The sequence below is a fragment of the Lethenteron reissneri genome, chromosome 3 (assembly GCF_015708825.2).
Source record: "Lethenteron reissneri isolate LAM-NWPU_2019-01 chromosome 3, ASM1570882v1, whole genome shotgun sequence".
Lineage (NCBI taxonomy): Eukaryota > Metazoa > Chordata > Hyperoartia > Petromyzontiformes > Petromyzontidae > Lethenteron > Lethenteron reissneri.
The window spans coordinates 10839283-10867185 of NC_083781.1; the positions used below are offsets into that span (position 1 = coordinate 10839283).

Genomic DNA, 27903 nt, shown 5'->3' on the forward strand with positions numbered 1-27903 from the left:
GCAGGGTGGGAAGATGATTGCCACGTGCAATCCGAACTGAGCAATTCGTGGGCAATTTTTCAAATTTGTTACATTTGGGACCATGACGTCGGAACACGATGGCCCGTTCTAGCATATGCCGTCACGTGGTCTTTCAAACGTCCACTGTGAAGGAGACGGCGCGTAGTAATATTTAGGGTTGATACACCCCGAGGTATTAATCAGGGTGCCTGCTGGATTAACACATTTCTGCGGAGGGAGCTGGTAGGAACGTTGGGTTGCTCTGTCAATGGCCAGGGTCAACGGCGGCGTGGTGTATTCCGCAAATATGCCCGACTGTGAGGGCGGGAACAAGCCGGTGTGAGTAGGTTAAACGTTGAGTTTTATAAGGGCACCACGGGGTGACCAGTCCCTCCCCACCCAAACCCCACCCCTCCCCACCCAGCCCCTCCCCACCCAGCCCCTCCCTGCACGACGGACGGACACAATAATCCCCTGTGGGCTGGTGTAACCAGGAGGTTCCTACCAGTATAACCGTGCACCCCCCGTGAATGCGTTACCCTGCTAGACCACGTCACCGCCCATGTCACGTGGTTACGTTACAATTAACGAACAGGTAAACGACAGTGGCGGGGGGGGGGGGGGGGAAACACGGCGTATGCGACACGGCGTATGTGACACAATACAAAACATATTTGTGATGACCATAAACAATGCTGTGAGGGTCTACCACCTACCTAAGCCGCTGGTGCCTCTGCCACCACCTTGGGAGAGGGGATGTGCTGAAGAATGCTGACTGTTGACACCAGAGGAGGAAGAGGGCGAATTGGAACAGATGCCGGCATTGCCCGCAGCAGCTCCCTGTCAAGCAAGGAAGAACAATCATGCACACGCATCATTTCTGTAAAGCTTTACAACGAGCATTCGTCCCCGGAAGTATTTGTTTTAGTTTAATGAATATCGTCAGGATTTGGGGAACTCTTAAAAGTTAATTTGGCTGGTGAGTCGCGAATAGCAACACCGCTTGAAACGGAAGTTTACTTCCAAATGCATTATTTTGAAGCCCCAACCCTGCTGCGGACAAACTGACAGAGATACGACATTAAGGCATTCAACAGTAGTTGTAAAGCGTTAAAAACTGAACACGTGCTAACGGGACTCACCCACATAAATACAATGCAGTGTTGTTGCCGGAGAGGGTGATTGAAATTGTACATTCTTAAGATGGCCAAGTAAGGACCAAGACTATATACTTCCCATTAACATTGCAACAATGTCAATGCATCATTTCAACAACGCACTACGAGTGCCAAGTCTCGTCTTCACTATCCAACACAATAATCACAACATTAAATGTCCTAAACCCTGGAAGCCTGGCCCATTTACTGCATAACTGTATTTCCTCTTCGCTTTTATTCAATTTGTAACAAGGCATTCGAAGGAGGGGAGGAGGCCCTGCGCATGAATCATCACTGAACCGGCACCATGTGGATAGGGAGGTCACTCGGACACAAGTCAAATCCATCTATATGCGATGCACACACGCAGCGCAAGAGGCCCCCCCCCCCCACCTCGGAGCGCTGCATTACGCCCTTTCACGTCTTGACAATGAAAATATTTGAGCGTTAAAAATCGTCTCGTCAAAAGCCGGCGCTTCCCCGCCGCTCAACCCAGCAGCGTGGGGTGCGGAATAGGTCCATCGGCAGCTCCTAGGCCCAGCGGTGAAATGTCCACGTAATTGTGGCAAGTACGCAGTTTGACCGACTGCCGTGTAAACAAAACACTTTTTTTTACCTGGAGAAACAAGATGTAGGAAAGAGGGTGGCGTATTTGCCTGCTTATGTATTTTGTCTGTGTGATGACTATACGCTGGCATACAAGATAGTAATTATGTTATGTTTCATACATTCAATAATTGGCTGAAAACATCTTTATGAATAAAGAATGTGGGCAATTGGTGGTGCCGGCCCGTCGCCTGGTTTACTGCCTTCCGGCTTGTACGTGGCTCCCCGATGATTGGGATAGATTGGGATATATAATTTGCATGAATGACGCGATATTTACACCAAACATTATTATTACAGTGACCGTGGAGGAATGATGATGGCCTGAAAATATCAAGCACCAACAGAAATGAATGCTGTGATCTCAACAGAGCACGCTGTGGTTACGTAACAAATGTACGCTCGGCAACGGAGCGACGTGACCCGACAATGAAATGAGTTTATTCTACCACAAGTAACCGTCCACCTTTTTCTAAATCAAACCGAAACCATCAAATTGTGCGCAGAGCGATACGGAACAAATTTTACAAAGCAGGAGCACATCTCATTTTTTTTCTTAAACCCTCAATTTTCCGGCAAAATTCCTCACCAAATTTTAAAGACCCAATCCAAACAATAAATGTGCTCTATTATTGTTTTTTTTACCAAACACACAATCGATCCATTGCTAATTAAAATAAAATAAAAATATTTTACCAGGTAAGGCTATATAGCTCTTTTTCAGAAGCGACCTGGCTACCACATATGACAGCTCAACAAAGTGCCTTGTGTTGAAAATCATAGCAGCCAAATATACACTTATATTTCTAAATGTGGAGGGGAAAAAAACCAGAGGACCCGGAGAAAATACACACGACCACGGGCAGTGAAACACGCAAACTCCAAATATACAGCAGGCGTCAAGGGTTGGGATCGAACCCACGACCTCCTGTATACGAGGCAAGGCAGTTAACATCTCACCACTGCGAAACCCTTCCTACTCGCCTCTCTGAGTCTCGTGTATTATGCTTCTAAAAGAAGAGCCATCACAAGCACCACCCAGGCTCAACCCTGCTTAGCATCAGAGGTCTGACACGACCGGACGCATTTCCGGCCGATTCTGTGACAGGACCCTTTTAAAATCCTTTATATTAAGTTCACTTGCGCGCTTGCTTGCTTACGACCGTGCAAATCTTTCGGTCGTTTTTTAACCCACTTCCCGTGATCCAATCGAGCTGACATTTTCCACACAGACTCGTTGTGCGTGACAATTAATGTTCGTGAATTTTTTTTTCCAAAATTGTACACTTTTTAGGACAAAAATATTATATTTAATTAACAATTGCTTAATGGTGCCATGCAATCATCTGACCCATAGATGGCAGCCATCTCAAGCCAGAGGACGAGAGGACTCTAGCCGCCACGCATATAAAGGATTTATAGTGAAAAACTTTGTTTTTACGGGTTATACTTGTTATTGATCCCTGCAGCAGCCAACAAAACCTGCTTTACACATCCCATAGTGGTCACCCGTCAAAGCAATATCCAGGCTCAAGTTTTCGAGATGCGACAAGACTGGGCGCATTCTGGGCAATTTGGGTCGCAATAAGTCTTTTTTATGCTCAACACACCCCCCCTTCTTCTTGGTTCTTTCGGTAAAGTCACGTAGAAGGGAAATAATAAAATAAAACATAATAAAATAAAATTCTCACGACGTTTCGGCCACAACGCAAGCAGCTGTCCTCAGGTGAAGCAACTTACGATTGTTAACGTCCCGCACAAATGTGGCCAGTCGGAGCTGTGGCAGAGCACCAAATTGACAATTAGAAAGCAGCTCCCCCCCCCATCAACAACACAAGGTTCTGCTGCTGCTTACCTGCACCGCCATGGCACTGCCTGTAGAAATGACGGCTTGCGTCGAAGTGCCAGCGCCAGGCAGAATCTGTCCACGCTTCAGAAGCTGCTTTTGCTCCTGCATGCGGAATCTCGGCGGCACTTCTCGCGTAGGAAACCCACGCTGTTGCTGCTGCTGCCCCTGTTGCTGCTGCTGCCCCTGTTGCTGCTGTGGCTGCCCTGCCAATGCCTGCAGCTGCTGCTGCACCGACTGCTGCTGCTGCTGCGACTGCTGCTGCCGCTGCTGCTGAGCTCCGTTGCCGGCGAGCGCCGAGCGTTTGCCCGTGTTGCTGGTGGAATTGTTGTTGTTGCTGCTGCTGCTGTTGTTGTTGCTGGCTCCGCTAGTGCTGCCTCTAGTGCTGTTGTTGCTAGTGCAGGAAGTGCTGTGGCTGGCGTGATTGCCAGCAGGCTGCTGTGCACCGGATTTGGTCGGTTCTGGCACTTTACGTGACGGCAGACAGAGACACAAACAGCAAAAACAATGGATGTTCAAATTATCTATTAATACCAATAACAAAAAAATCCAACACATTTGTCCATTCAAGCACTAACCAGGCTCGACCCTGGCCTCACGCGTTATTTTTGTGCACCAATGCCAAAGCAGTATTACAAACATTACAAATTCGATATATATAGCGTCTAAATACCAACTGCCCATCGAGATGCTGTAATAGCCACAATAGCTTTGTATTCATCATCACCGTTGTTGTTAGGCATACATTGATTATTGAGTCCAATAATTAATTGCTTATAAAGTTTATAGCCAATTATATACCAATGCACCTGTCGGCTAATTCACCGAACAAATCACAAAAACAGAAATCATGAGAGTGACAAATACGAACAAGACAATTAAAAAACAAGACGAAAAAAAATAATGATTCGTGATTCAAATCAGGGCACTTAATCCAATCGTTGGACTACTGCCTGAAAAAAATATAGCCTATAATTATTACATAGTTACTTTTTAAGGCAGTGTTATTGATGAACGAGTTGAGCTTTTTCCAATCATTGGAGGGTAAATTGTTATATGCCAAGCTGTTGATATGCTAACCACTTACTACAATGGCTTATTGAAGACCGTTGTCCCCAAGAGCTCACGATGCTAAAAGCTCTGCCTACTTTTTAAAAGCACGAGCGATATTTGATGAAACGCTGACCAGAAACGCCTTTATGAGCTTAAACAGTCTAGTGACATAAGCTAATTAAAAGCCGCAATGTGCCAAACGTCTCTTTAAAAAAAAAACACACGGTTCAAAAAGCCACCGTGTATCGTGGTTACAAAAGCAGAGAGAATTCACCGGGGCTCTTTTTAGCACAAAATTTGTTAACCCATTACATCCGACCTCTGAACTAAAAATAAGCCCCTGGCAAGTCACGGACAATGCACAAAAAACGTGTCAGGACCACGTAAACGTGTCCAATGGTGAGGGCAATGAAAGGCAAACACACGTGAGTGGCAGGTGTTGGGGCGTATTATAGCTTCGGCCCCCGTGACCTTTCCACATTAAACATAAAATCTCGGGCGAAATTGGTGGGTCATGAACCATCCGTGACGTGTTTTTTTTTTGCTGAAGATTGGTCACACCGTTAAAAAAGATTTACGGCATTCAGATCAGGCACTGCTCCATTTCGCCCAGTGGGAAAAATCAATGCCATTGATTGTAATTTATGAATTGAAATCAGCACTGCAACTCTTAATGCATAACAGCGCGCAGACGTCCGTCTTCGCTGCAAAACTCACATTCGTCAGCGGTGCCTTATAATGAAATATATATATAAAATAGGCAACAATTCCACCAATGGCCCTTCTTCATAGCACATGACATTTAAGTGGGTTTGTATGTAACAGTAAGCAAGGAGAGAGGCCCCGGGGTAGGGGGGGGGGGGGATGACTTCGCAACACAAGACTATGCTATGATGAAACTGCCAAGCGCAGAAACGCATGGAAACACTGGCGTTTTCGGAACGCCGTTCGAGCGGTTAAAAACGCGCACTCCATTATTGCAATTAATAGAAATGAAACAAGATTTTATGGGACATCAGTATCATGAGCGTTTGCGATGATGAAAACGAAGCAGCGCACGGCCGTAAAAACGGAGAGAACGGCCGCATTCCGCTACAAACACTCGAAACGTTAAGTGGAGTGGAAAAAGACCACAAGCTGCCAAAAAAGCCAATCCATTAAAGGAGCCTCCATTTTGTAAAGGGTATTCAACTGTACAAAGAAACATACGTACAAATGGACGCACGCGCTTCATCGAACGTGCATTTGTGCGTAGCACAATTCTAATCATTTTTGTTTTAAACCTTTGCTTAATAAAGTCCTTCGTTGGCAATAATCTCGCCCCCTTACCCCCCCCCCCCCCCAAGGAAAATAGAGATGTGGGTATCGGGTCTTAGAGAGCTGTGTCGTACGTTTCGTAGTAAGCGGTTTTGGGGAGGTTATATAATTTTCCTGGGAAAATATGTGAAGTGTCCGGAGTGGATTGATGAATGAATGGATATAGCAATGGCCATATTTTTCAGGAATCTCATTAAGAACACTTCTCTAAGCTCCCCCCGCGTCGCCTGCCGCTCGCCCCCCACCCCCCACAAATGTGACAGCACACGAGCAAGCTTTGTTTTCTTTCGCTAAAGGCATGACGACATTGCAACATCATTAGCAATGGCAGGCTACTACTGTGCATCTGACACGGTGCCAAATTGGCCCGTTTGCAATAACTACACTGTACTAAATATGCTGACGCAAAGTACCTTGGTTGATTGCCCACTGGTTGTGTGTGTGTGTATGTGCAATATATGTTCGTGCGCAGAGGGAGAGAATGTTTTCAAATTGGTTGCAATTACTTTATTAAGAGAAATGAACAGCAGAGATGAAATCCATTGCATACAGGATATGCTACTGTGCAGAATCGAGAAAAATGGTTCCCTCTTGACTAAAGCTGCCACTTAGCAATAATTGCATAAAGATGACAAATTAGTAACTTGAAAATGTTTTGGTGCAAATGCTGCCCTGGTATATTTACCTTTTGGTTTTTGTTCCGTTGCCTAACAAAGACACACAGACACCCACGCAAAATGTTAAGCACGGCTAGCCAGACTTTTGACAACAGTTCATCAATATATATATTTTTTATAAATATCGTAAATAATCTACATAGTACAACATCGCATTACATCGCCGTGGACACGTGCGACAGTTTGCGATGTATGCGAGACGAAGGCCACATTACTGCGTGTGAAGCCTTCGGATTTTGTGAACATCCATGGAAAAACGACAGCCACAACGCTGACATACTGCGCCAAGGCGCTGGCGGTCGGGGCGGACATGTGACGGTCGGATACGCGACGTTGTTTTAAAACCAGATGTAAAGAATTTCGCCATTTTTACACGTGAAAGGTATGGGTTCGCGCATATCTCAGCACGATATCTCTCTCCCGTGTGTTATGTACCTTTTTCATGGGGGCTTCTTTCTTCTTCTTGTCATCTTTCTTCTTTTTCTTATCATCCATCAACTGCTGCTCCTCACCTCTCCAGTCCGCCTCCTCCCTGTCCCTGTCGGAAGTCATTCAAGCGCGGGCAGGGGGTCAGTGGCGGCGGGAAGAGGACAGAAGAGAGGAGGTGAAGAGCACGGCACGGGTCAAACTAAAACTAATTTTTTGATTTTACCAAGTACGACCCACTGAGTTATCGGCTCTTTTTTCAGAAGCGACCTGGCCACAAATGATAGCTAAACGAAACGGCTTATTGCTCGTAAATATATAGCAGGCAAAAACTCTAAACGCGTGTTGATTCGAAATGTGGAGGGGGAAAAAACCAGAGGACCCGGAGAAAAAGCCAAGCGACCACAGGGAAAGAGATACGCAAACTCCAAAATATACAGCAGCAGGCGTCAGGGTCGGGATCGAACCCACGACCTCCTGCATCCCAGGCGAGAGAGTTGACACCTCACCACAGCACAAATAACTATGCAATGTCAGACCAAATAGTTTAAAGGGATTAGAGCTGAAAAGAGGCATTAGGGAGGCATAATCATCACGCAGCACTTTTTAATGTTTCCCATTCTCACCGTGCAGAAAGTGAAAAGTTGGTGATTTGCCCACAGCTCAACTTACGAGGATTGTTTAATACTAACAAAAATTTGTTTATTAACAAATGTGATGTGTTATCTTGCCGGGTGGCCATGTAAGCAGAGTGCTAAGCTAATGCGAAGGCTGCGAGCTTGAATTTCAACAGTTACTTGGGCGAACTCATCTTCACTTCCCTCTCCAGGATTGATGAACGTTTACAGTGGCTGTCTTATGGAGAGGCAGGCTACCTGGTGCACAAATTCCAACTCTGCTTGAGGACCAAATGGTGAAGATAGACCTCGCATAACACTCGTTTTAACAGGGAGATATTTTGATGGCTGCTCAACGCAAATTATATTTTCACACCCGCGCTACGTGCATGTATTGAATCCTGTGTTTGAGAATTATTTACAAAATCATGCCGAGTTGTCACCTTTAGGCCAAAAGAACGTAAGAGGCAGAACGCAGATCACACGAAACAAAAGCTAACGTTACATCCATAACACAGTTTTTTTTGGGTTAGATCGCATAAATATAAACGTGTCGTTAAACCTGCCACCACCCAACAGTCAATTAGTAAGGTTTGTCACCTAAACAGAAGGTGCCAATTCGTTACTAGTACAGCACTGGTGTGTTGGAGTAAATCCACAACATTTACAATCTCAGTACGATGTTTCTCCAGTAATTACAACCAGCATCATCAGGCGACAGCCAGATCTGTTGAGAAAGCCTCCTGTTTTTTTCTTAAATAGGGGGGATAGATGCGATTTCGTCACTTGTGGGCTCCTTGAATTGTAGGCATGTAGCTAATGCCACATGCTGACAATTCTCGACTAAATGCTTACATTCAGGACGGCAATGGGTGCCCCCGACCACTGTAAAGAATGTCGGTAAGATACCGACATTCTTGACAGAGGTAGAATATCAGTACATTATTCACATTCTTTTCGGACTCAAGAAGCAGAAGAAAAAAACCTCAAGGTGCTTCTCGCACACAAGCGAGATCTGTGGCTAACGGATCCGGAATTTCACAAGCAATAACATCGCGTAGCTATAACAACACCGTATTTAGTTTGTCGAGGGGTGGGGAAGAAGGAGGAAAAGTTTGCAAGAGTAGCAACAAGCCGCAAACTGTGTCAAACAGGAAAGGTGGCGGCAGCTGTTTGCACAGATGCCGAGTTCCAGTGCAGTTTACTCAAACAAGCAGGATGCGCTTTTAAGTAGTCTTCATCACGGTCCACTTCAATCCGCCGCAGCCATACACACTCGTGAATAGATTGGGTCCATACCTGTGCGATTGATTGCATGCAACTGCAACCAGTTGTGAATAACTGCGCAACCGGTTACTTAGAGGGACTCTGCTTTCGGCGATTTGCAGCGACACGCTTCATTTCGTGCACGTGCGACCTAGGATCCTGAATACGCCATTGAATTTCCTTTTTGAGAAACTACGTACTCAGATGTGGACAAAGCAGTTGCAGGGGATGATTTGAGTTGTGAGATTTCGACAGCGATTCAGTTCTGAAACTCATGGCTCAAGTGTGGAGATGGCTCGAGTCCAAGTGTGTATGCCAGTGTTCTTCATTGCAAGGCCCGCAAGACTTCTGGTGGCATTTCGTGTGGCCCCTGACAACACTACAAATTGAAAATACCGCCATCGTGCTTTAAAACCCCAACGGTTTCAAATGTGTGGGTGGCGCTCGCAGTGATTTCTCATTGGCGAAAATGCCCCACCCCCCCATCTGAAAATCAGTGAAGAACACTGGTCTACATCCTCAAGCAAGTGCAAAACATTGCTCATCTCCACTCCCAGCCCCGAGTTGTGGTAATTTCACGTTTCTATTCTACTCTGGATATGATGGGCTGAGTCGACCCCGGACAGAATACGATTGCGAGTTGACGACTTTGGCACAATGCCTCCAGGGGCCTCTGTAGACATTTAATGTATTTCCTCGCAAATACGATCAAATGTTAGTGTCGTTATGAAACGCAGGCCCCTGTGCTGGTTTAACCAATTGAGTGGTCACGTTTAGTTAAAAAAAGAGACAACTATAATGCTAATGCCACATGAATGAATTCTTAACAAGCATCACCCTAATGTCATTACTTTTATTTATCTGTACGAAATTCACGTCAAATTAGCTCCTAATTGCAGCACGTGCGCCCAAATTACGTGTGATTGAACTTAATGTATTTGCACTCATACGCACAGCAGGTCAGGGTAGCAACCCGTAATTGGTTTTTTTTTCCCAGCCCCTTTTAGAAAAAACCATGCAGTCACCCAAAAGTGTGCCCCACCACACACTTAAGTCTCGCTGCCAGGGGCAATATGCAAGATTTTAATTCTGAAAACGGTGCTGGCAAACTCTGCGATCTAGAAGGGTAAGCAATTCCCCACAATGCATCGCTCCCCAACTGGGGCACCACGGTAGCGAGATGTCAACAAACTCGCCTGGTATACTGGAGGTCGTGGGTTCGATCCCAACCCTGATGCCTGTATATTTTGAGTTTAAATATTTTCCCCGTGGTCGCGTGGATTTTTCTCCGGGTCCTCCGGTTTTTACCTCCACATTTAGAATCAACGTTACGCATTGTAGAGTATTTGGCTGCTATAAACTTGCACGTGATGAGAAGCCCACTTCAAGAAACTTCACAAGCCAGACTTAATCCGTGTCGAAACGTGTCGGGTGCTCTCGGTTTAAAATGTAAAATGGATTTGCCCTCCGGCTGTACTGGGCCATTTTTTAAAAATATATATCGCAACCCAAGTGATGCACTAATGCCTGCTGCTTATCTTATGCAAGCTGTCAGAGGCAACTAGCAACATTTGGATGTGATAATGGACACCGATGCCATTAGCTTGACTAGATTTGGCAGCACAATTGTTTGGCACTGCAAAGGTCTAATACGACTACAATCCAGAGCAGAGTGGGTGCAGAGGCTTCTATGTTTCGTCACGAAGGGATTGATAGACGGTGCGGTCATCACCAGGGCAGTACTGCTCAAAAGGCAGCCAAAGGGACAGTATCACGCACGGTATATTATTAGGCAGCCGTTTTGTCAACCCACTGCTGGATGAGGGCTTACCCATGGAGTTGTGGGGTCACGGGGGGAGGGCGGTTATCTGACCGTACTTTGTCGCACTGGTTCGCCCTCGGCTTGCCACACCAATAAGAGCCATTCAATTGAATGTATTATCGACTTTTAAGGTATTACATTATTGAAATCAGGGCCACGGTGAACAATAGTATAATATATAATGCATTGTAAGAAATCAAAGTTGTTACAATTTCACTAAAAACAAAATGTGTTGTCGTGTAATAACGCATGATATATTTTACATCGATGCTGGATTATAGTACTGTACAGTACTTAATCATGTACAATTATTATAACTAGCTCGGCTGACTACTTCGTAAGCCAGCAGTGGACAGGTTACTCGAAGTACAGAATACCAACGAGAAAAGTACTGAACACAGTCAAGGCGTTATGTCATCGGTTTCTATCAAATAATTATATCATTCCATAATTTAAATGCAGACTGCAGCACACAGATTAATTTACATTGCCAAAAATAGACCAATAACCCCATTGTCAATCCACTGCTGAATTGTTGGCGAGTCTTATGGCGTAAAGTATCAGATTATAGCATTAAATAACGTGACAAATCCCACCATTCGTCGAATTAAGATGTGGTTGCATTGAGACACTGTCAATCCAAATTGTATTGCAATTACAGGAGCGTGAAAGATGGCACAGGGAATTGGGGAGGCATTCATCCAGCAGCTGATCGGCCACGGCTGATGATAATTGTAATCTAGTCTCCTGCCATGAGAATGTGGAGTTTCCACCAACGCAACGGAGCACCCAAAAATAAATAAAAATCCCTTCAATTCCTGCAGTGCATTTAACAGCCACCCCATTCTCTATCCACTGCTGTTCGTGCAGACAGCATCACCTGCTCTACAGTAGTTATCGCTCCATCTCTCCTACATACGTATTTATGCACATTATCTTTAATTGCAGTGGCTAGGTAAACAAAAAATTGAGTAATAATCATGCGATTAAAGTCAGAATATTACCGCACCGGCATTAAACAACCACTGAATAATGTACTGCATAAGAGTCCGATTAAAACAATTGTATAACCAAATCATTGTTATTTTTCTTCCCAAAAAGCACATCAAATATATATCATCATCATGTTCAGCCATGGTCAATCAACTGCTGGATGAAGCCCCCCCCTCTCCCGCTAACACCAAACATTCTGCGATGTTAGAATCCGCCCAGAACCTGGCTTCATCTCCTCTCGATATACGTGACAATCACTGAAAACACTTTGACGTTTTAATACAACAGTGAAATACACAATTCGATTTAAAGTAGCGATGTGTCCGTCAGTCACTACTGCACCGCTATTACATTACACAATGTACAGTACACACACCGTAAGAATATTATGATCGGGGAAGGAAAGAAGAAAAAAACCACGCGATCTTTGATAACCACAAAGAACACAACTTGAATACACACCGCATGCCAATGTTATTTAAGGTTAACCATCATCGTGGCAATCGTCAGCGGGCTACATCCACTGCTGGATGGACGGAGCTGAGTCCATCATCTCCCCGAGACGATGCACGTCGTGGGCTAGCGTAGTTATTCGTGCACTTTACAAACTTTAATTACAATAGCGAGATAAATACAACCAGGCGTTATTACGACGCGATTTAAAGTGGGCAACACGGCCGAACTTGGTATTAAATAACCGCTTTATAATGCACTGTATGAGAATGCGATGCTTTACAACAACAAAAAATAGACCTTTATAACCAAACACGTTATAAGCATCTCATTTCCCTCGACAAAACTCTTAATGTGTTTAAGTTATCACCGGTAATGATCGATCCACTGCTAGATTAAGGCCTCCTCCTCCCCCCACCCAACCCAAACGTCGACGCCATCTCGCGCGTTTGCGAATCGATTAAAAATCTCCTTCAGCAAACATCGACATTTTTTTATACAAATTAAATTTTAAAAAACCATCGCCACTCGTCTATTGAGTTTAGCGAAATAAAACGCCGTAACATTTGATGCAAACGCTGCCGTGCGCGTTCCTGAAACGTGAGCGGGGGAGGGCCCCAAGGCCTCAGGCTTCTTGCAAAATCGGCAGCCGTGGCGTCTCAAAGCGTCGAAATCAATTCCACCAAACGACGTCGAAACGCAATTAAAAACCCTCTCTCTTTAATTCCCACACTGTACAAAAACACGCAGCAGTCTAAAAAGCTGCGTAGCGAAAGCGACGAAAGGCAGAGCGAGAAATAAAAAAACACAAAATAATGAAATAAACTTTGCCTCGCTGCAAGAAACCCCGAGTCGGGATCGGGCCTTGCGACTCCCACAGAGACACAGACGTCCGTACGTCTCCCGCTGAAACGCACCGACGACGTTTAAACAATCGAACAATTAAACAAACAAATAATAACAATAACAACAACGTCTCGGTGTTTAAGAGAAGAACCTTCGACACCCGACGTCAACGTTCGCCGTCACGCGTTTCTCTCCGCGGCGGTAGCAGCAGCAGCGGTCGGGGTCGGGGTGGGGGGGGCCGTGAGACTAGGCAGGCAGGCGGGCGGCCTAGCGGCTTAGTGGGCAGCCGAGAGGGCAGTCGAGAGGGCAGCCGAGAGGGCAGCCGAGAGGGTAGTCGAGAGGGCAGTCGAGAGGGCAGTCGAGAGGGCAGCCGAGAGGGCAGTCGAGAGGGCAGCCGAGAGGGTAGTCGAGAGGGCAGTCGAGAGGGCAGCCGAGAGGGCAGTCGATAGGGCAGTCGAGAGGGCAGTCGAGAGGGCAGTCGATAGGGCAGTCGAGAGGGCAGTCGAGAGGGCAGTCGATAGGGCAGTCGAGAGGGCAGCCGAGAGGGCAGCCGAGAGGGCAGTCGATAGGGCAGTCGATAGGGCAGTCGAGAGGGCAGTCGAGAGGGCAGTCAAGAGGGCAGTCGATAGGGCAGCCGAGAGGGCAGCCGAGAGGGCAGTCGATAGGGCAGCCGAGCGAACGAGCAGCCGAGCGGGGAGCTACACTCACCTCATGGGGCGTTAAAGTGCAAAGAGAGGAGCGAGCGAGCGAGCAGCGAACGCAGCAGCTCGGCGGCCACAGGGACATTGACGAGATCCGCCCCTTCTCCCTCCCTGCCTCTCTCCTCCTCTTCTCTCTCTTCTCCTCCTTCTCCTCTCTCCTGTCTCCTCCTCCTTCTCCTCCCTCCCTCTCTCTGTCCTCCTCCTCCACGCTGCTGCTGCTGCTGCTGCTACAGCCACGACTGGCTGGAGTGCGTCGTGAGTGGCTGGACAGACTGCAGAGGTGACACGCCGAGACCAGCGCCCCTCCCTCTGACTCTGACTCCTCCCTCCTTCTGTTACAGCCACTAACCAACTCTACTGGGGTTGAGTGGATAGTGACTAGATTTGAAGCTTTCGTTGACTGCGATAATTCGTACTCTTCGATTTTTTGGGTAAAGTCACGTAGGTAAAAAATAAATAATAAAAACATAATAATAAAATAATAGAAAATTATATAAATACAATAATATTATTTATTATTAATAGAAAAAATAAATAATGTTATTTATTATTTAATAAAAAAATATACAAATATTTATTATTTTATTTCCATTTTTATTATTATTATTTATTTTTTAGCTACTTGACTTTACCGAAAAACCCTAAGAGTATGGATAGTGACTGGCTGGAGTGACTGAATAGGTGACATGGCGACACCAGCCCCTCCCCCTTGCCCACTGCTACAACCACGACTGGCTAAAGTGGCTAATGACTGACTTAGAGTGACTTACAGAGGTGACACGGCGAGACCAGCGTCCCTCCCCCCTCCTGTTACAGCCACCAACTTACTGGGTTTGAGTGGATAGTGACTAGATTTAAAGCTTTCGTGACTGCAAGAATTCATACTCTTCGGTTTTTTTCGGTAAAGTCACGTAGGTAAAAATTAAATAATAAAAAGAAATAATAATAAAATCATATAAATAAAATACTATTCTTTACTATTTTATTTATATTATTTTTTTATAATAGAAAAATAATAGAAATATAATATTATTTATTTTTATTATTTATTTTTTACCTACGTGACTTTACCGAAAAAACCTAAGAGTATGGATAGTGACTGGCTGGAGTGACTGAATAGGTGACTTGGTGAGATCAGCACCCCTCCTCTGCCTCCTCCCTCGCTGCTACAGCCACCAACTCCTGGGTTTGAGTGGATAGTGACTGGCTGGAGTGACTGAATAGGTGACTTGGTGAGATCAACGCCCCTCCTCTGCCTCCTCCCTCGCTGCTACAGCCACCAACTCCTGGGTTTGAGTGTATAGCCACTGGCTGGGGTGACTGAATAGGTGACTTGGTGAGATCAGCGCCCCCACTCTGCCTCCTCCCTCGCTGCTACAGCCACCAACTCCTGGGTTTGAGTGGATAGCCACTGGCTGGAGTGACTAAATAGGTGACTTGGTGAGATCAGCGCCCCGACTCTGCTACAGCCCCCACTGGCTAGTGGTGGTTAGTGATTGACCAGTGTGGCTGCAGAGGCGACGTGGCGAAACCAGCCCTCCTCCTCACTACTGGCTGGAGTGGATAGTGACTGCCTAGACTTGAGTGATTTATTGGTGACATGGCGAGACCAACCCTCCCCCTTGCCCACTGCTACAATCACGACTGGCTAGAGTGGCTAGTTTCTGACATAGAGTGACTTACAGAGGTGACCCAGCGTCAACAAAGTTACACAAATCTGGTTTAACACACACACGCAAATCTGGTTAGGCACACCTCACCAAGACGCACCCCCCAACATTTGCTTTCAAAGATGTGTCCTTATAATCCGGAGAGTACGGTCATTGCATTTTCTCACCACGAACCATATTCAATGTTTAACATTTTTTTAAACTTCAGTTCCCATCTTTTGTGGGGCAGTGCCCCGTGCTGGGCAGCAAAGGGCAGTGCAACAACAAAACACATTGTGACGTTACAGCACAAAACACATTGTGACGTTACAGCACAAAACACATTGTGACGTTACAGCACAAAACACATTGTGACGTTACAGCACAAAACACATTCCTGTGGAGGGAGCTGGTAGGAACGTTGGGTTGCTCAGTCAATGGCCAGGGTCAACGGCGGCGTGGTGTATTCCGCAAATATGCCCGACTGTGAGGGCGGGCACAAGCCGGCGTGAGAAGGTTAAACGTTGAGTTTTATAAGGGCACCACGGGGTGACGGCACCACGGGGTGACCAGCCCCTCCCCACCCAGCCCCACCCCTCCCACCCAGCCCCACCCTCCCCACCCAGCCCCTCCCCTCTCCACCCAGCCCCACCCCTCCCATTTTTGGATGCACGACGGACAGACACAATAATCCCCTGTGGGCTGGTGGAACCAGGTGGTTCCTACCAGTACAAAAAACATTTGTTGTACTGTACTGCAATTATATTCGAACACATCTATGCTCCCCCCCGCCCACCCTCCACCCTGACCAGTGTGGTGAAGTATATCCAAACATCCGCCACGACCCGCACAGCTTGGCGAGGCCCTCGTCCAGCAGTCGATTGACATGTCACCGACGCAGTGACATGGCCCAGCGGTTAGGCCAAGCGAACGTGAAAACGTAGAGCCAACGTCGAACCAACGTTCAGCCAGCAACGTTGCAACATTTACTGGGAGCGCGTTGACCGCTTGCTGCTGCAGGCTCGGCGTAAAGACCCCCGCCGCGACGTGCCACCGCCAGCGTCACGCTTGAACCACGCAAATGACTCAATCGGAAATCCACCACATAAACATCGCCCCCCCCCACTGCAAAACTACTGCAGGCTGCTATAATAATTACGTGAAAAACAAAATATAGCTAAGTTATAGATTATAATAATAATAAAAATGTATACGAAGTGAGGGGGGGTGGGTGTACGTGTGCACATCTGAAATAATTTCAAGGCTCCGGTGGGATTTTTCTCTTTTTGGCTGGAGTCCAGTCTTCCACACGCGTGCCCATCCCAGCAGGTTCATCGCAACTACTCACCGCAGGCAAAAAGTATTGACAAGGGCACCGAATTGAGTGGGTTAACGCGTGTCTCCTGCCCAAGCTCCACCGATTCGATCGGTGCGAATGTTCATACGCCGATTCAAAAACTGGGTCATCAGAAAACATTTTGTGAGGCCACTTGTAAAGTTGTAAACAAGTGGCTGAACTAATAACCAAAACTCATGGAAAGAGTGTCGATTTACTGAGCAGTTGCTCAAGACTTTAATTGTGACTTATTCAAGTGACTAGCAATATAAAGCGTGATGCGAGACCAGTGTCTAAGCTTGAACCGTGACTCGTGACTAGAAGTGACATTGAGGTGGAGATGCATTCTCTATAGTGACTATTGTGATTGAATAATTAATTTGAACATAAAAAAAAATAGTCGTGAGAAAAAAAAATTGAAATGTAATTCTCATCAGGCACCCATGGTCTGAACTCTAATTATGATTATTTTTTATCACCCACTCCATCATAATAAAACGATTGAATAATAATGAATTTAAAGTAAAAAATAATTAACCTTTTCAGGGAACTCACCAAAAGATCTGCTGCATGTTGGACTGCCTGGATAGGTGATGATGTAGAGGCGTTCCTGTTGCACTGTAGAAATGCCGTGACACTGTCACGGACCAGAATCGGAATCTTTATTAAGACTGGAGGAGAAATCTGATGAGCTATGAAGCTCTTTACCACTAGATGTGCAGTAGCGGACGGGTGGCGCAGCCTCCCGGATGGCTTCTTGTTTGATCTCGCGGCGTGTGGCCGTCGTGAAATTTCGTGAGCGCGGAAATTTCGATTCCATTCATCGAAACGCGTCCACAATTTGCCAATTGCGTTCAGGCGAAATTTCATAAACCGAACGTTCCTAAATCCGAGGGCTACCTGTACATCTTTTTTTTAAAAACCCTTTCCCAATCCGAGACATCTGCAAGTTACAGGGTGGGTGGTGTCCCGTTCACCGCCGAATCTCGGAACGCGTGAGTGGCTCAGCGTTCATTTTATTTAGAGAGGTGCAGCAGCGCCGTTGTTTTAAAAGACACCGTACTCACCGCAGAGAACTGCAGCGACACGACCGCCGCACTCTATGATAGCTGGCACCAAACTGTGCCCCGTGCCCTCTTTCCTCATGGCCTTGTGTGAACCTCGGTACCCATGAAGTTATTTTACTTAAGTTTTTCTTTTGATTCCGTTCCGATGATGTCCGTGTATTATTTTTGCTTTCAATAAATTATTATTCGAAAACTGATGACATGCACAATTTTGATTTTAAGCTTTCGTGACTGCACGAATCCATACTCTTTGGTTCTTTCGGTAAAGTCACGTAGTTAGAAATAAAATAAAACAAATCACGACTTTTCGATCGCTTGTGTTGTGGCCTGATGACGGCCGCTTGTGTTGCGATCGAAACGTCGTGATTTGTTTTATTTTATTTCGAACTACGTGACTTTACCCAAAGAACCAAAGAGTATGAGGACGTACACGTTTGTCATCATAGGAACGGGAAATTGTTAAGGCCGCAGTCAGTCGAAGTGGCAGCCCAAGAGGACGACCGCCGTGGAGACGGAGCGATGAAACCAGTTCGTGCGCAGCAACCACATCGCTCGTTGCATCGCGAGAGCCAACGGGTGAAACAGCGACGAATCGGGGTTGGGGGTGGTGGGGTATGAGGAGTGTACTCAGCAGTGGATTGAACAAGGATAATGACGATAATTGATGATGATGGCCTGTGAAGAACTATTAACATCACATGTAGACATTTCATTTGAATGCCTCCTCGATAGGCGCGACGTCAAATTCCAGGAAACGTGCACAAAATGAATAAACTCTTCAAGGAAACTAGCGTCCCGGGCCAATGTAAGGCAACATTAGCCTATAAATACCACACATTACGTTTAACTGCACGGTAAATAGAATTACACCGTAATATATTACGCTGCCGCGGTTAAGCAAACTGCTACAATTACTTAGGAAGAAAAAAAAACAAACCCCCCCCCACAAGACACGAGGCGTGTTAGGAAAATTAACGGCCTTCGTGGGGACATGAGACGTTGCTGCTAATTATACATCTCAAATGGGATTGCATTATGCAAAGGCTGGCCCGTCAATTACGCAAATAAACGGAAATGATGTGTTTTATGGCTGCCAGATGAGCGTGCGTGTGCGTGTGTGCCATATGGAAATTGACCGGATAGAAAGAGGGGGGCTAAACGGGCCCATAGTGGGTCTCCCCTAAGTCGACTCGGCCTCAAATGAGTACCCCGGTGGGAAAATGTAAAACGTCGCCACTCCGGCAGACTAAAGGCCACCCACCCCCTCCGTGTGCCGTGCCTGACCTTCATAGGTCTTCGCACCTGATTGGCCACACAAGTGACAGGAGGAGGATTTCTCCACAACTCTGGCTGTCGCCTGATGAGGCTGGTTGTAATTACGGGCAAAACATTGCACTCGAATTGTAAACGTTGCGGTGATGACTCTCCCAACACACCGGTGTGCTGAAATGGTAACGAACTGGCATGTTTTGTTTACGTGACAAACCTTACTAATTGGCTGTCGGGCGGTGGCGGGTTTAACAACATATTTGTATTTACGCGATCTGACCCAAAGAAACCTCTGTTATGGATTCATAGATGCTGCTCGCGAACATCACTTGCCCGTATTCTTAGGTTTTTTTTCAGTAAAGTCATGTAGGTAAAAAATAAAATTAATAAAAGTAAAATACTCACTTGATACAGCTATCGTGCTGTGACGGTTCCACCTGAAGACGGAAGCTTGTGTTGCCTCCGAAACGTCGTGATTTTTATTTTTTATTACATTTTTATTTTACTTTTATTAATTTTAATATTTTACCTACGTGACTTTACCGAAAAAACCTAAGATTATGAATCCGTGCAGTCACGAAAGCTTCAAATCTAGAATTAATACCCTCTACGGGGAGGAATTCCACCTATCTGTTAGAGTTTTTAATAGCTCTCACTTGATACAGCTATCGTGCTGTGACGGTTCCACCTGAAGACGGAAGCTTGTGTTGCCTCCAAAACGTCGTGATTTTTATTTTTAATTTTATTTTTATTTTGCTTTTATTAATTTTAATTTTTTACCTACGTGACTTTACCGAAAAAAAACCTAAGAATATGAATCCTTGCAGTCACGAAAGCTTCAAATCTAGAATCACTTGCCCGCACCGCCTGCGCATGTGGATCCTTTGCATTTGCGTGCGGCACACAGAGCGAGCCATTCGCGAGGTGCTCACCTCAGCTGAATATAGAAATTAGGATCGTATATCCTGCACATTTTGGGAGCAGGTTTTCTAACATCAATTCTCTGAGCGTTTGCTTTTTAGCGGGGTTTTACAGAACCACAATACAGTATATCTCTCGTGTTCTTCTTGTTCAGAGAGAGAGAGAGATGCATGCACGGCGGTGAGCGGCACTCCAACCGCGTGGTAAAGCGCCTGAAGGAAGGTGAGGGTTTGGATCTTTACGACATGCACTTCAAGTGAATTCTCGTACAGCGTGGTCGGTGGTGGGTTTTCGTGGCAGCGCTAGCCTGGAAGATCGGGCACACTAGTTTTCCCAGTTACGGCTTTCTACAGCCCACACTTCATAAATCGCCATAGTCGTCGTCATGCTCAATCCACTGCTGGATGAAGGCCTCCCCCCCCCCCCAGCTGTTATCACCTCTCACTGACCTGTGATGCAAAAATCCGTCCGATTTTAAAACTATCAACTATTTTTAAACAACAAAAAAATATTTTACCAGGTAAGGCCCACTCTGTGCTATGTCGTTCTTTTTCAGAAGCAGACCACAAAATTACATCCCGACAAAGTGGCTTATTACGTGGAAATGTATAGCATCCAAATACTTCAAGCGCACGTTGATTCGAAATGTGGAGGGGAAAAACCGGGGGACCCGGAGAAAAATCCACACGACCACGGAGAGAAAGAGCGAGAGAGAACATGCAAACTCCAAATGTTACAGGAGTCAGGGTCGAGATCGAACCCACGGCCTCTCGCACACCAGGTAGCTAACATCTCGCCACCGCTATGTGTGTGGTTGAACTTCTTTCGCACCGTACGTAGTCACCCGTGCTAACCAGAGGTGCGGATTTAATCACTCCCCCCCCCAACCCCTCCAACAGATCTTGACCGTACCAACTGAACATGCTTCTTGGTTCTTTCGGTAAAGTCACGTAGAAGGGAAGTAATAAAATAATAAAAATAAAACATAATAAAATAATTCTCACGACGTTTCGGCCACAACGCAAGCAGCCGTCCTCAGGTGAAAACCAGGTCTGTCGAGGCGACAGCGTTTTATTTTTATTATTTTATTACTTCCCTTCTACGTGACTTTACCGAAAGAACCAAGAAGATGAATCCCTGCAGTCACGAAAGCTTTAAATCGAAACTGAACATGCGTTGCAGGTCTTTGGCTCCCGCTCCGTTGCTAGTCTTGATCCTCGGCCATGACCACCCCTCCCCCGTCCCCCTGCTTCTAGGAGCGTGTGTTGTCTCGCCCAGGCCCCACTTATCGCTGCTGACATCTTGAAGCAGGCACGTTCTCAACTCCCTCCTGCCGGCAAATCGCCGATCATGACCGGAACTTGATAAATTGCGATTCTTGGAAAGACTGTTCGTTCAAAATAGGAAAATGCAATCGTACATTCGGAGCTGTTTTAAATGGCGTACTTGAGTATCTCTCACCGGCGTCAAACGTAAGTGGTATTTTGCGTGACTTTCTAGGTTTCTTGCACACAGATCTGTTTTTTTTACTACGTTTATTATCTTCTTGGTTCTTTTGGTAAAGTCACGTAGTATGGAAATAATAAAATAAAAACAAAACATAATAAAATAATACAAATAAAACATAATAAAATAATTCTCACGACGTTTCGGCCACAACGCAAGCAGCCGTCCTCAGGTGAAGAACAGGTCTGTCGGAAAGACAGCGTGGGTAAACGTAGCTCGGCTGCACCCCAGCGTCTTTCCGACAGACCTGTTCTTCACCTGAGGACGGCTGCTTGCGTTGTGGCCGAAATGTTGTGAGAATTATTTTATAATGTTTTATTTTTATTATTTTATTATTTCCATTCTACATGACTTTACCGAAAGAACCAAGAATATGAATCCCTGAAGTCACGAAAGCTTTAAATCGAAATACGTTTATGATTTATTAGTAAATGCTCATAAAATATAACTGCTTTTGTTCTACGCAGCCCCTGTATCCTCCCATCCCTTCTCATGTAACGTGCTCGCTGCCGTCGAATCAGCCGCCCCCCCTGCAACCTCTGTAAACATTTGGACCTCAAAACCCATTAACGAATATCTCAGAACGCCAACTAATGGTCGAGCTTCGAACTCGCAAATGTAAGTACGTTGAACTTCTTTCGCACCGTACGCGGCCAACCGTGCTAATCGCGTGCGTGGCCAACGAACGTAACCCAACGGGTGATCGCGGAATATTCGATGTCGCTGTTCATTCGGTGGAAAAACACGCATGGCCAAAGCACCACAGCGCGCTAACCGCTGCGCCACAGCTCCCCGTCAGCGCCGCCACCACCACCTCCACCATCACCACCACCGCCACCACCGCCGCACCCTTCCCCCCGCGGAGCCTCATCTACGTGTCCTCCCCTGCGCTGCCCGGTCATAAATCACGCCGGCGGGGGAGCTGCCTCTCTAATGGCGGCTCTCGGGACGAGATCTGGGGGCGACCCCTGACCCCCTCCGCCCGCGTCTGGAGACCGGCACGAGGGCCGCGCATGCCCGGAATGCAGATTCACTGCCAGCGACGGCGATAGCAGCGCCGCCGCCACCGCCGTTACTGCGCACGAGCGGAATAAATAACGCCGCTGCTGCTGCTGCCATTGCTGCTGCTGTGCACGAGCAGAATAAATAACGCCGCTGCTGCTGCTGCTGTTGCCCATCGCTGCAGTTGCTGCTGCTGCCACTGCTGCTTGTGTTGTTGCTACTGCTGCTGCCGCTAAGCACGAGCGGAATAAATAACGCCGCTGCTGCCGCCGCGATTGCTGCTGCTACTGCTGCTGCTTCCTCTGTTGCTTGCTGCTTTCGCGATGCCTGCTGCGACTGCTGCTTTCCGCGGTTGCTGCTGCTGCAGCACTTGCTGCTCCTGCTTTCATACCGATCATCATAGACCTGCGAAGGGAATGCATTTGGTGATAGCGGCAGTGACCAGAGGTGGCTATAGGAACCTCCCAATGCGGTGGTTGGGTTGTGAAATTTCAAGCACTTGCCCCAGAATCGTAAGGCTATAGGGGGGGGGACCTCTATTGTGTGATGCACATTACGTATCTGTGTTCGTCGCTGCTGCTGCTGCATAGATTTCCGATGCTAATGCTCGAGTACGTTGATGACAACACCACAACATCATTCCGTGTCGATAGTACCGATAGAGCCTATAGAACCAATAGAACCGATAATACCCATAGTACCGATAATACCGATAGAACCGCCCTTCATCACAGCAGCGAGTTCTCTTGTCATCTCTCTGCTCTGAAGAAGGGCCACTGCCCCGAAACGTCGCCTCTCAGAAATTACTTTTCCGGCCGCGGCGTTAGTGACGACCGTGTCGAGTTAGCCTTGTGTTTAACGGGTCTGCCACCTTGTTGTGGTGTTTTATTATCGCTCGTTTACCCAGGGAAAGACTCACAGGGTCTCAAGGCTCATTCTCAGGAGGGTCCTGGCAAGTTTTTGCAGGAGCGATGTTGCCGTCATACCAATTAGCCTTAACAGGCTGTCGGTGAGCACCTACGAAGGCCGGCACGTCACACGAGGGGGTGGGTGACCAGCATCACGCCCGGCCGCCTTTGTCTCCCCAATGCTGATGTTTAATGCACACCGCGCCAGGTGCTCACATTTAAGGTGAGAACCAGGACCGGTTCAGATAATCGTCAGCCGGTGTTGGTGGCCGTGAGCGGGAACCGAACCTCGGGTCGCCGGGTTTTTCGCGCAGTGCGCTAACCACTACGCCACCACTCTCCGCACACACGCACGCATACATTGCTTGGCTCTGCGCACGTGCACACACACACACACACCATGGTCTACAGTTCACGTCCCCACTTCCTCCTCCTCCACCTCCTCACACGAAACACCAACAGATTCTCAGCTGCTCACAATTACACCTCTCATGCATCCGTCTCCTCTTCCTCACCCTGACAACTCCTATCAACAAGGCCTATATTTACCACGCTGTCATTTGTAACCCGGATTTTCCCTCCTGCATTGCTTGGCCCCCGCCATGGGAATGTGGAATTTCCACCGCTGGCTCGGGGTCTCCAATGATCAAAGTTTCAAGTTTAAGCTTTAAAGTTACACGCAAAAAGTGCTCGCCACAAATGAACCACAATTACCTCGCTCATCTGGTCAAGGAGCGTAAAGCCATCATCACGTGAACTCTGGTCATCCTCGCAGCAACGGCGGCGGCGGCTTTTTGGCTCAGCCATCGAACAAAGACGGTGGCCACCCACATCGCACGGTGCTTTCAGATGCGGCGTTTCTGCGGCCGTCTGGAACGCACCCTTCCTTACGATATTAGGAAGGCACTGGGAGCTATTCAGCTTTTACATCATCTCGACAGACAAACACCCATTTCTTTAGAACTGCTTTCTGTGTGTTGGTTTGTTGACCTTCCCCCCCTCCTTGCACCTCTGATTCGCACGGCCGGTGACGTACGGCGCGAAATAAGTTCCGAAATACGAAAATACGTTGAAACCAAGTGAGCAAGCCAGAGACCAGGAGAAAGTCTCATTTGCAAGGGTGAGTGGACCTGGGTCACCACAACGACATGGCAATGACATTAAAACTACGCAGGACGATGAAGCAGATAGAAAAATCGGAAACCAAAAAAAACAACCAAACGAGAAATCGGAGCAGAAACAAGAAAATTCAAATCGGAACGAAAAAACAAAAAATCTGAGTAAAAACCACGTCGCAGGAGAACTCTCAAACAGTGCGGCGAGTCGCCCGATATTAACCGTCTGCAAAACAAGTGGGCTCCTCCACCTGTTCCGTCTGCATGGGGATCGAGCGTTTCCCCCCTTGCACGCGTGGGGTTATCTCCGGGCACTCCGGTTTCGTCCCAGCGTTCGTTAAGTTTGCCGAAAACACCTTCATATATAGAGGACCGCAGAACTTGGGCAATGATTGCGTGGCCGCTGCCCTTCCCGCACTCACCCGCGGTCCCCCCCCCCCTCCGTGCCTCTGAATCGCTCTTCTCTCTGCGCGAGAGGGAGCGTGGCGACGGCGAGGCGTTTACAAGTTGAAATCGCTCCTGCTGCGATCACAATGACCCTCGCCGCGAGCATGGGCCGCCTAAGACGGTGCAGGGAGACTGCTGTAGGTTCACGCCGAGGGGGTCGAGCCAGAGATGGCTGAGTCAGCAGCAGCGGCGTGTGTCACTGGCGATGGCGGTGTCTCCTTCCTATAGATCTCCATGTGAGTCTACGTATAGAGTCTGCCATTGGTCTAATTACAGCGACGAATATCTGAACCGAACCTGGGCCTTCGCTAGGTCGACTTATCTGTGTTGTTTTGAAGATGTTTTTTTTCTCTGAAAAGGATTAAAACGCGCTTAGCTCACAATCCCTCACCCTCCACTCCGCCCTTCACCCTCGTAATCATCACCATCGTCGTCATCAGCCCTGATCTATCCACTGCTGGATGAAGGCCTCCCTCCATAAGCCGTCGCCATCTCTCACCATCCCGTGATCTACTGCTGCTCGTCCCAGCAGCAGGGGCGGTGGTCTTGGTGGCAAGAGACAGCTGTAGTTTTACTGAAGTTCAGGTGGTTGAGCCGTGATACACTCAGCAGTCGAGTGTATCACGTGATGACAATGATGTCTCTTTCGTATAGATCTCAATGTGAGTCTACGGGTCTCAATGTATGGAGTCTATGTGTGCGTGTGCAATTACACCGACGCCAGCGACGAATATCTGAACCGGAACTGGGCCTCCCCTAGGTCGACTCAGCCTCGAATGAGTACACGGCACGATGTGTAAACATCGCCAACTGGGGGAGACAAAGGCGGCCGGGCCACCGTGCCCCCTCGTGTGCCGTGCCGGGCTTCACAGTTGCAACTCGCTAACAGCCCTTGCCCCAACAGTTTGCTCAGAGCTATGTACGGGGGGGGGGGGGGGGTATCTTTGCCATTGTCTCTAATTGCTAGCTCCGTCGAGCCCCCCCCCCCTCTCCTCTCCGTTGCCTCTATCGGCCGATCCGCTTCAAACGGCCCCTGAGAACCGCGGGTGCATCGCCCTCCTCTCCCTGCGGGGCCGCGGACGCAAGGGAGCGTTAATCGGCATTAAAGAACCCCTTTCGGGCACCGCGTTGAATATGCACATTGAAACAAAGAGAGAGAGCGCACGGGGGAGAGGAGGATGACGTGAATTGACTGCCTCTCTGCGATAATACGGTTTCCCGATGCCACGGGCGCAAGTGAAAAAATATATATATACAGCGTGAAGGCTCATGCATGCGTGAACGGTTCCTACAAAGACAAAGATCCCCATCCCCCCCGTATGGCCTTACCAGAATGTCGGGGCAAGTGTTGCTAGCGAGCACGCCACTTGGGGGGGAGACAAAGGCGGGCGGGCATGGTGCTGGCCACAATGCTCGGCTGCCTTTATCTCCGCCAAAGTGGCGATGTGCAAAGACAAAGATCCCCCGTTATAGCCTTAGCAGACTTTTCGGGCAAGTGCTGTTAGCGAGCACCTACGAAGGCCGACGTGCACGCACACACACGCGTACAATAACAAAGACCCTCCATGTAGTATGTTCCAAGAACGTTTGGGGGCAAGTGCTGTTAGCGAGCACCTATCGAGGTTGGCACGGCACGTAACACGAACGGGTAAGTTGGCCGGCACCACGCCCAGCCGCCTTTGTCTCCCGAGTGGTGATGTCTTACGCGCTGCACCAGACACTAATTTAAGGCCGAGCCGACCTAGGGGAGGCCCCCCATACCGGTTCAAATATTCCCCACTGTTATCGGTCGTCGGCGGGAATCGAACTCGGGGCAGCCGGGTTAGCAGCGCGGCACGCTCATCGCTGCGCCACCGCTCCCCCACTAAAGCACGTGCACACACGCACGTGCACGCACGCACTCACGCACGCACACGCGCGTGCGCACACACAGCAATACTAAACCGGGCCGGGGTGTTATTGTGCGTAACACGCACGGCGCTCAGCGTAATCATTCGCATGACGCTTAAGCGTTGGCCGGAGGCGCCGCGTGATGCATAGACCCATCCCTCGTCGTGCATTGTGTCTCAACGGTCGCTTTGCTGGGGCAGGGGAGAGGGGCGAGGTGGGGGGGGGGGGTGGGGAGGGGGGGTTGAGGGGAGGTTGAGGGGGGCGGGGTTGGGGGGGGGGGCTCTCATCCAGATCCATTACACTGGGTGACCGGTCACTGGGTTTGGCATTGATGCATCGTGCCTGCCCGCCCGCCCGCCCGCCTGCCCGCCCGCCTGCCCACCTGCCTGCCCGCCCGCCTGCCCATCTGCCTGCCCGCCCGCCCGCCTGCCCGCCCGCCTGCCCACCTGCCTGCCCGCCTGCCTGCCCGCCTGCCCGCCTGCCTGCCCGCCTGCCCACCTGCCTGCCCGCCCGCCCGCCTGCCCGCCCGCCTGCCCACCTGCCTGCCCGCCTGCCTGCCTGCCCACCTGCCTGCCCGCCCGCCCGCCTGCCCGCCCGCCTGCCCACCTGCCTGCCCGCCCGCCTGCCCGCCTGCCCACCTGCCTGCCCGCCCGCCCGCCTGCCCGCCCGCCTGCCCACCTGCCTGCCCGCCTGCCTGCCCGCCCGCCTGCCCACCTGCCTGCCCGCCCGCCTGCCCGCCTGCCCACCTGCCTGCCCGCCCGCCTGCCTGCCTGGCGGTTCGGGTCCAGCCAGAGGTGGATCTTGGGAGTCATCCAAGCGGGGGAAGCCGGGGGGGTGGGGGTCAGGAATGGGGTCACAAGAGAAGAGAGGCGGGGGGGGGGGAGCTGTGGGCTGCGGACCGAACATTTTAAGACCATTAAATCTGGCCCTTCATTAATAAAAAAAAATCAATAATATTTCTCCAGTAAATATCAATACAATCGTAATTTTTTTTTTAGGTCTCAAGGGGATTC

The 27903-nt window shown here is 48.4% G+C and overlaps 1 protein-coding gene across 1 annotated transcript in view; it reads right to left on the reverse strand.

The window, feature by feature from the left end:
* The window catches only part of LOC133347923 (trinucleotide repeat-containing gene 6C protein-like), a 125587-nt gene that overhangs the window by 58628 nt on the left and 39056 nt on the right, over positions 1-27903 (reverse strand). Inside the window, exons 5-8 of the mRNA XM_061560679.1 lie at positions 7092-7194; positions 6665-6686; positions 3619-4076; positions 717-840 (exon numbers count right to left, since the gene is read on the reverse strand). Of these exons, the coding sequence (XP_061416663.1) occupies positions 717-840; positions 3619-4076; positions 6665-6686; positions 7092-7194 (707 nt within the window). The remainder of the gene's footprint in view (positions 1-716; positions 841-3618; positions 4077-6664; positions 6687-7091; positions 7195-27903) is intronic.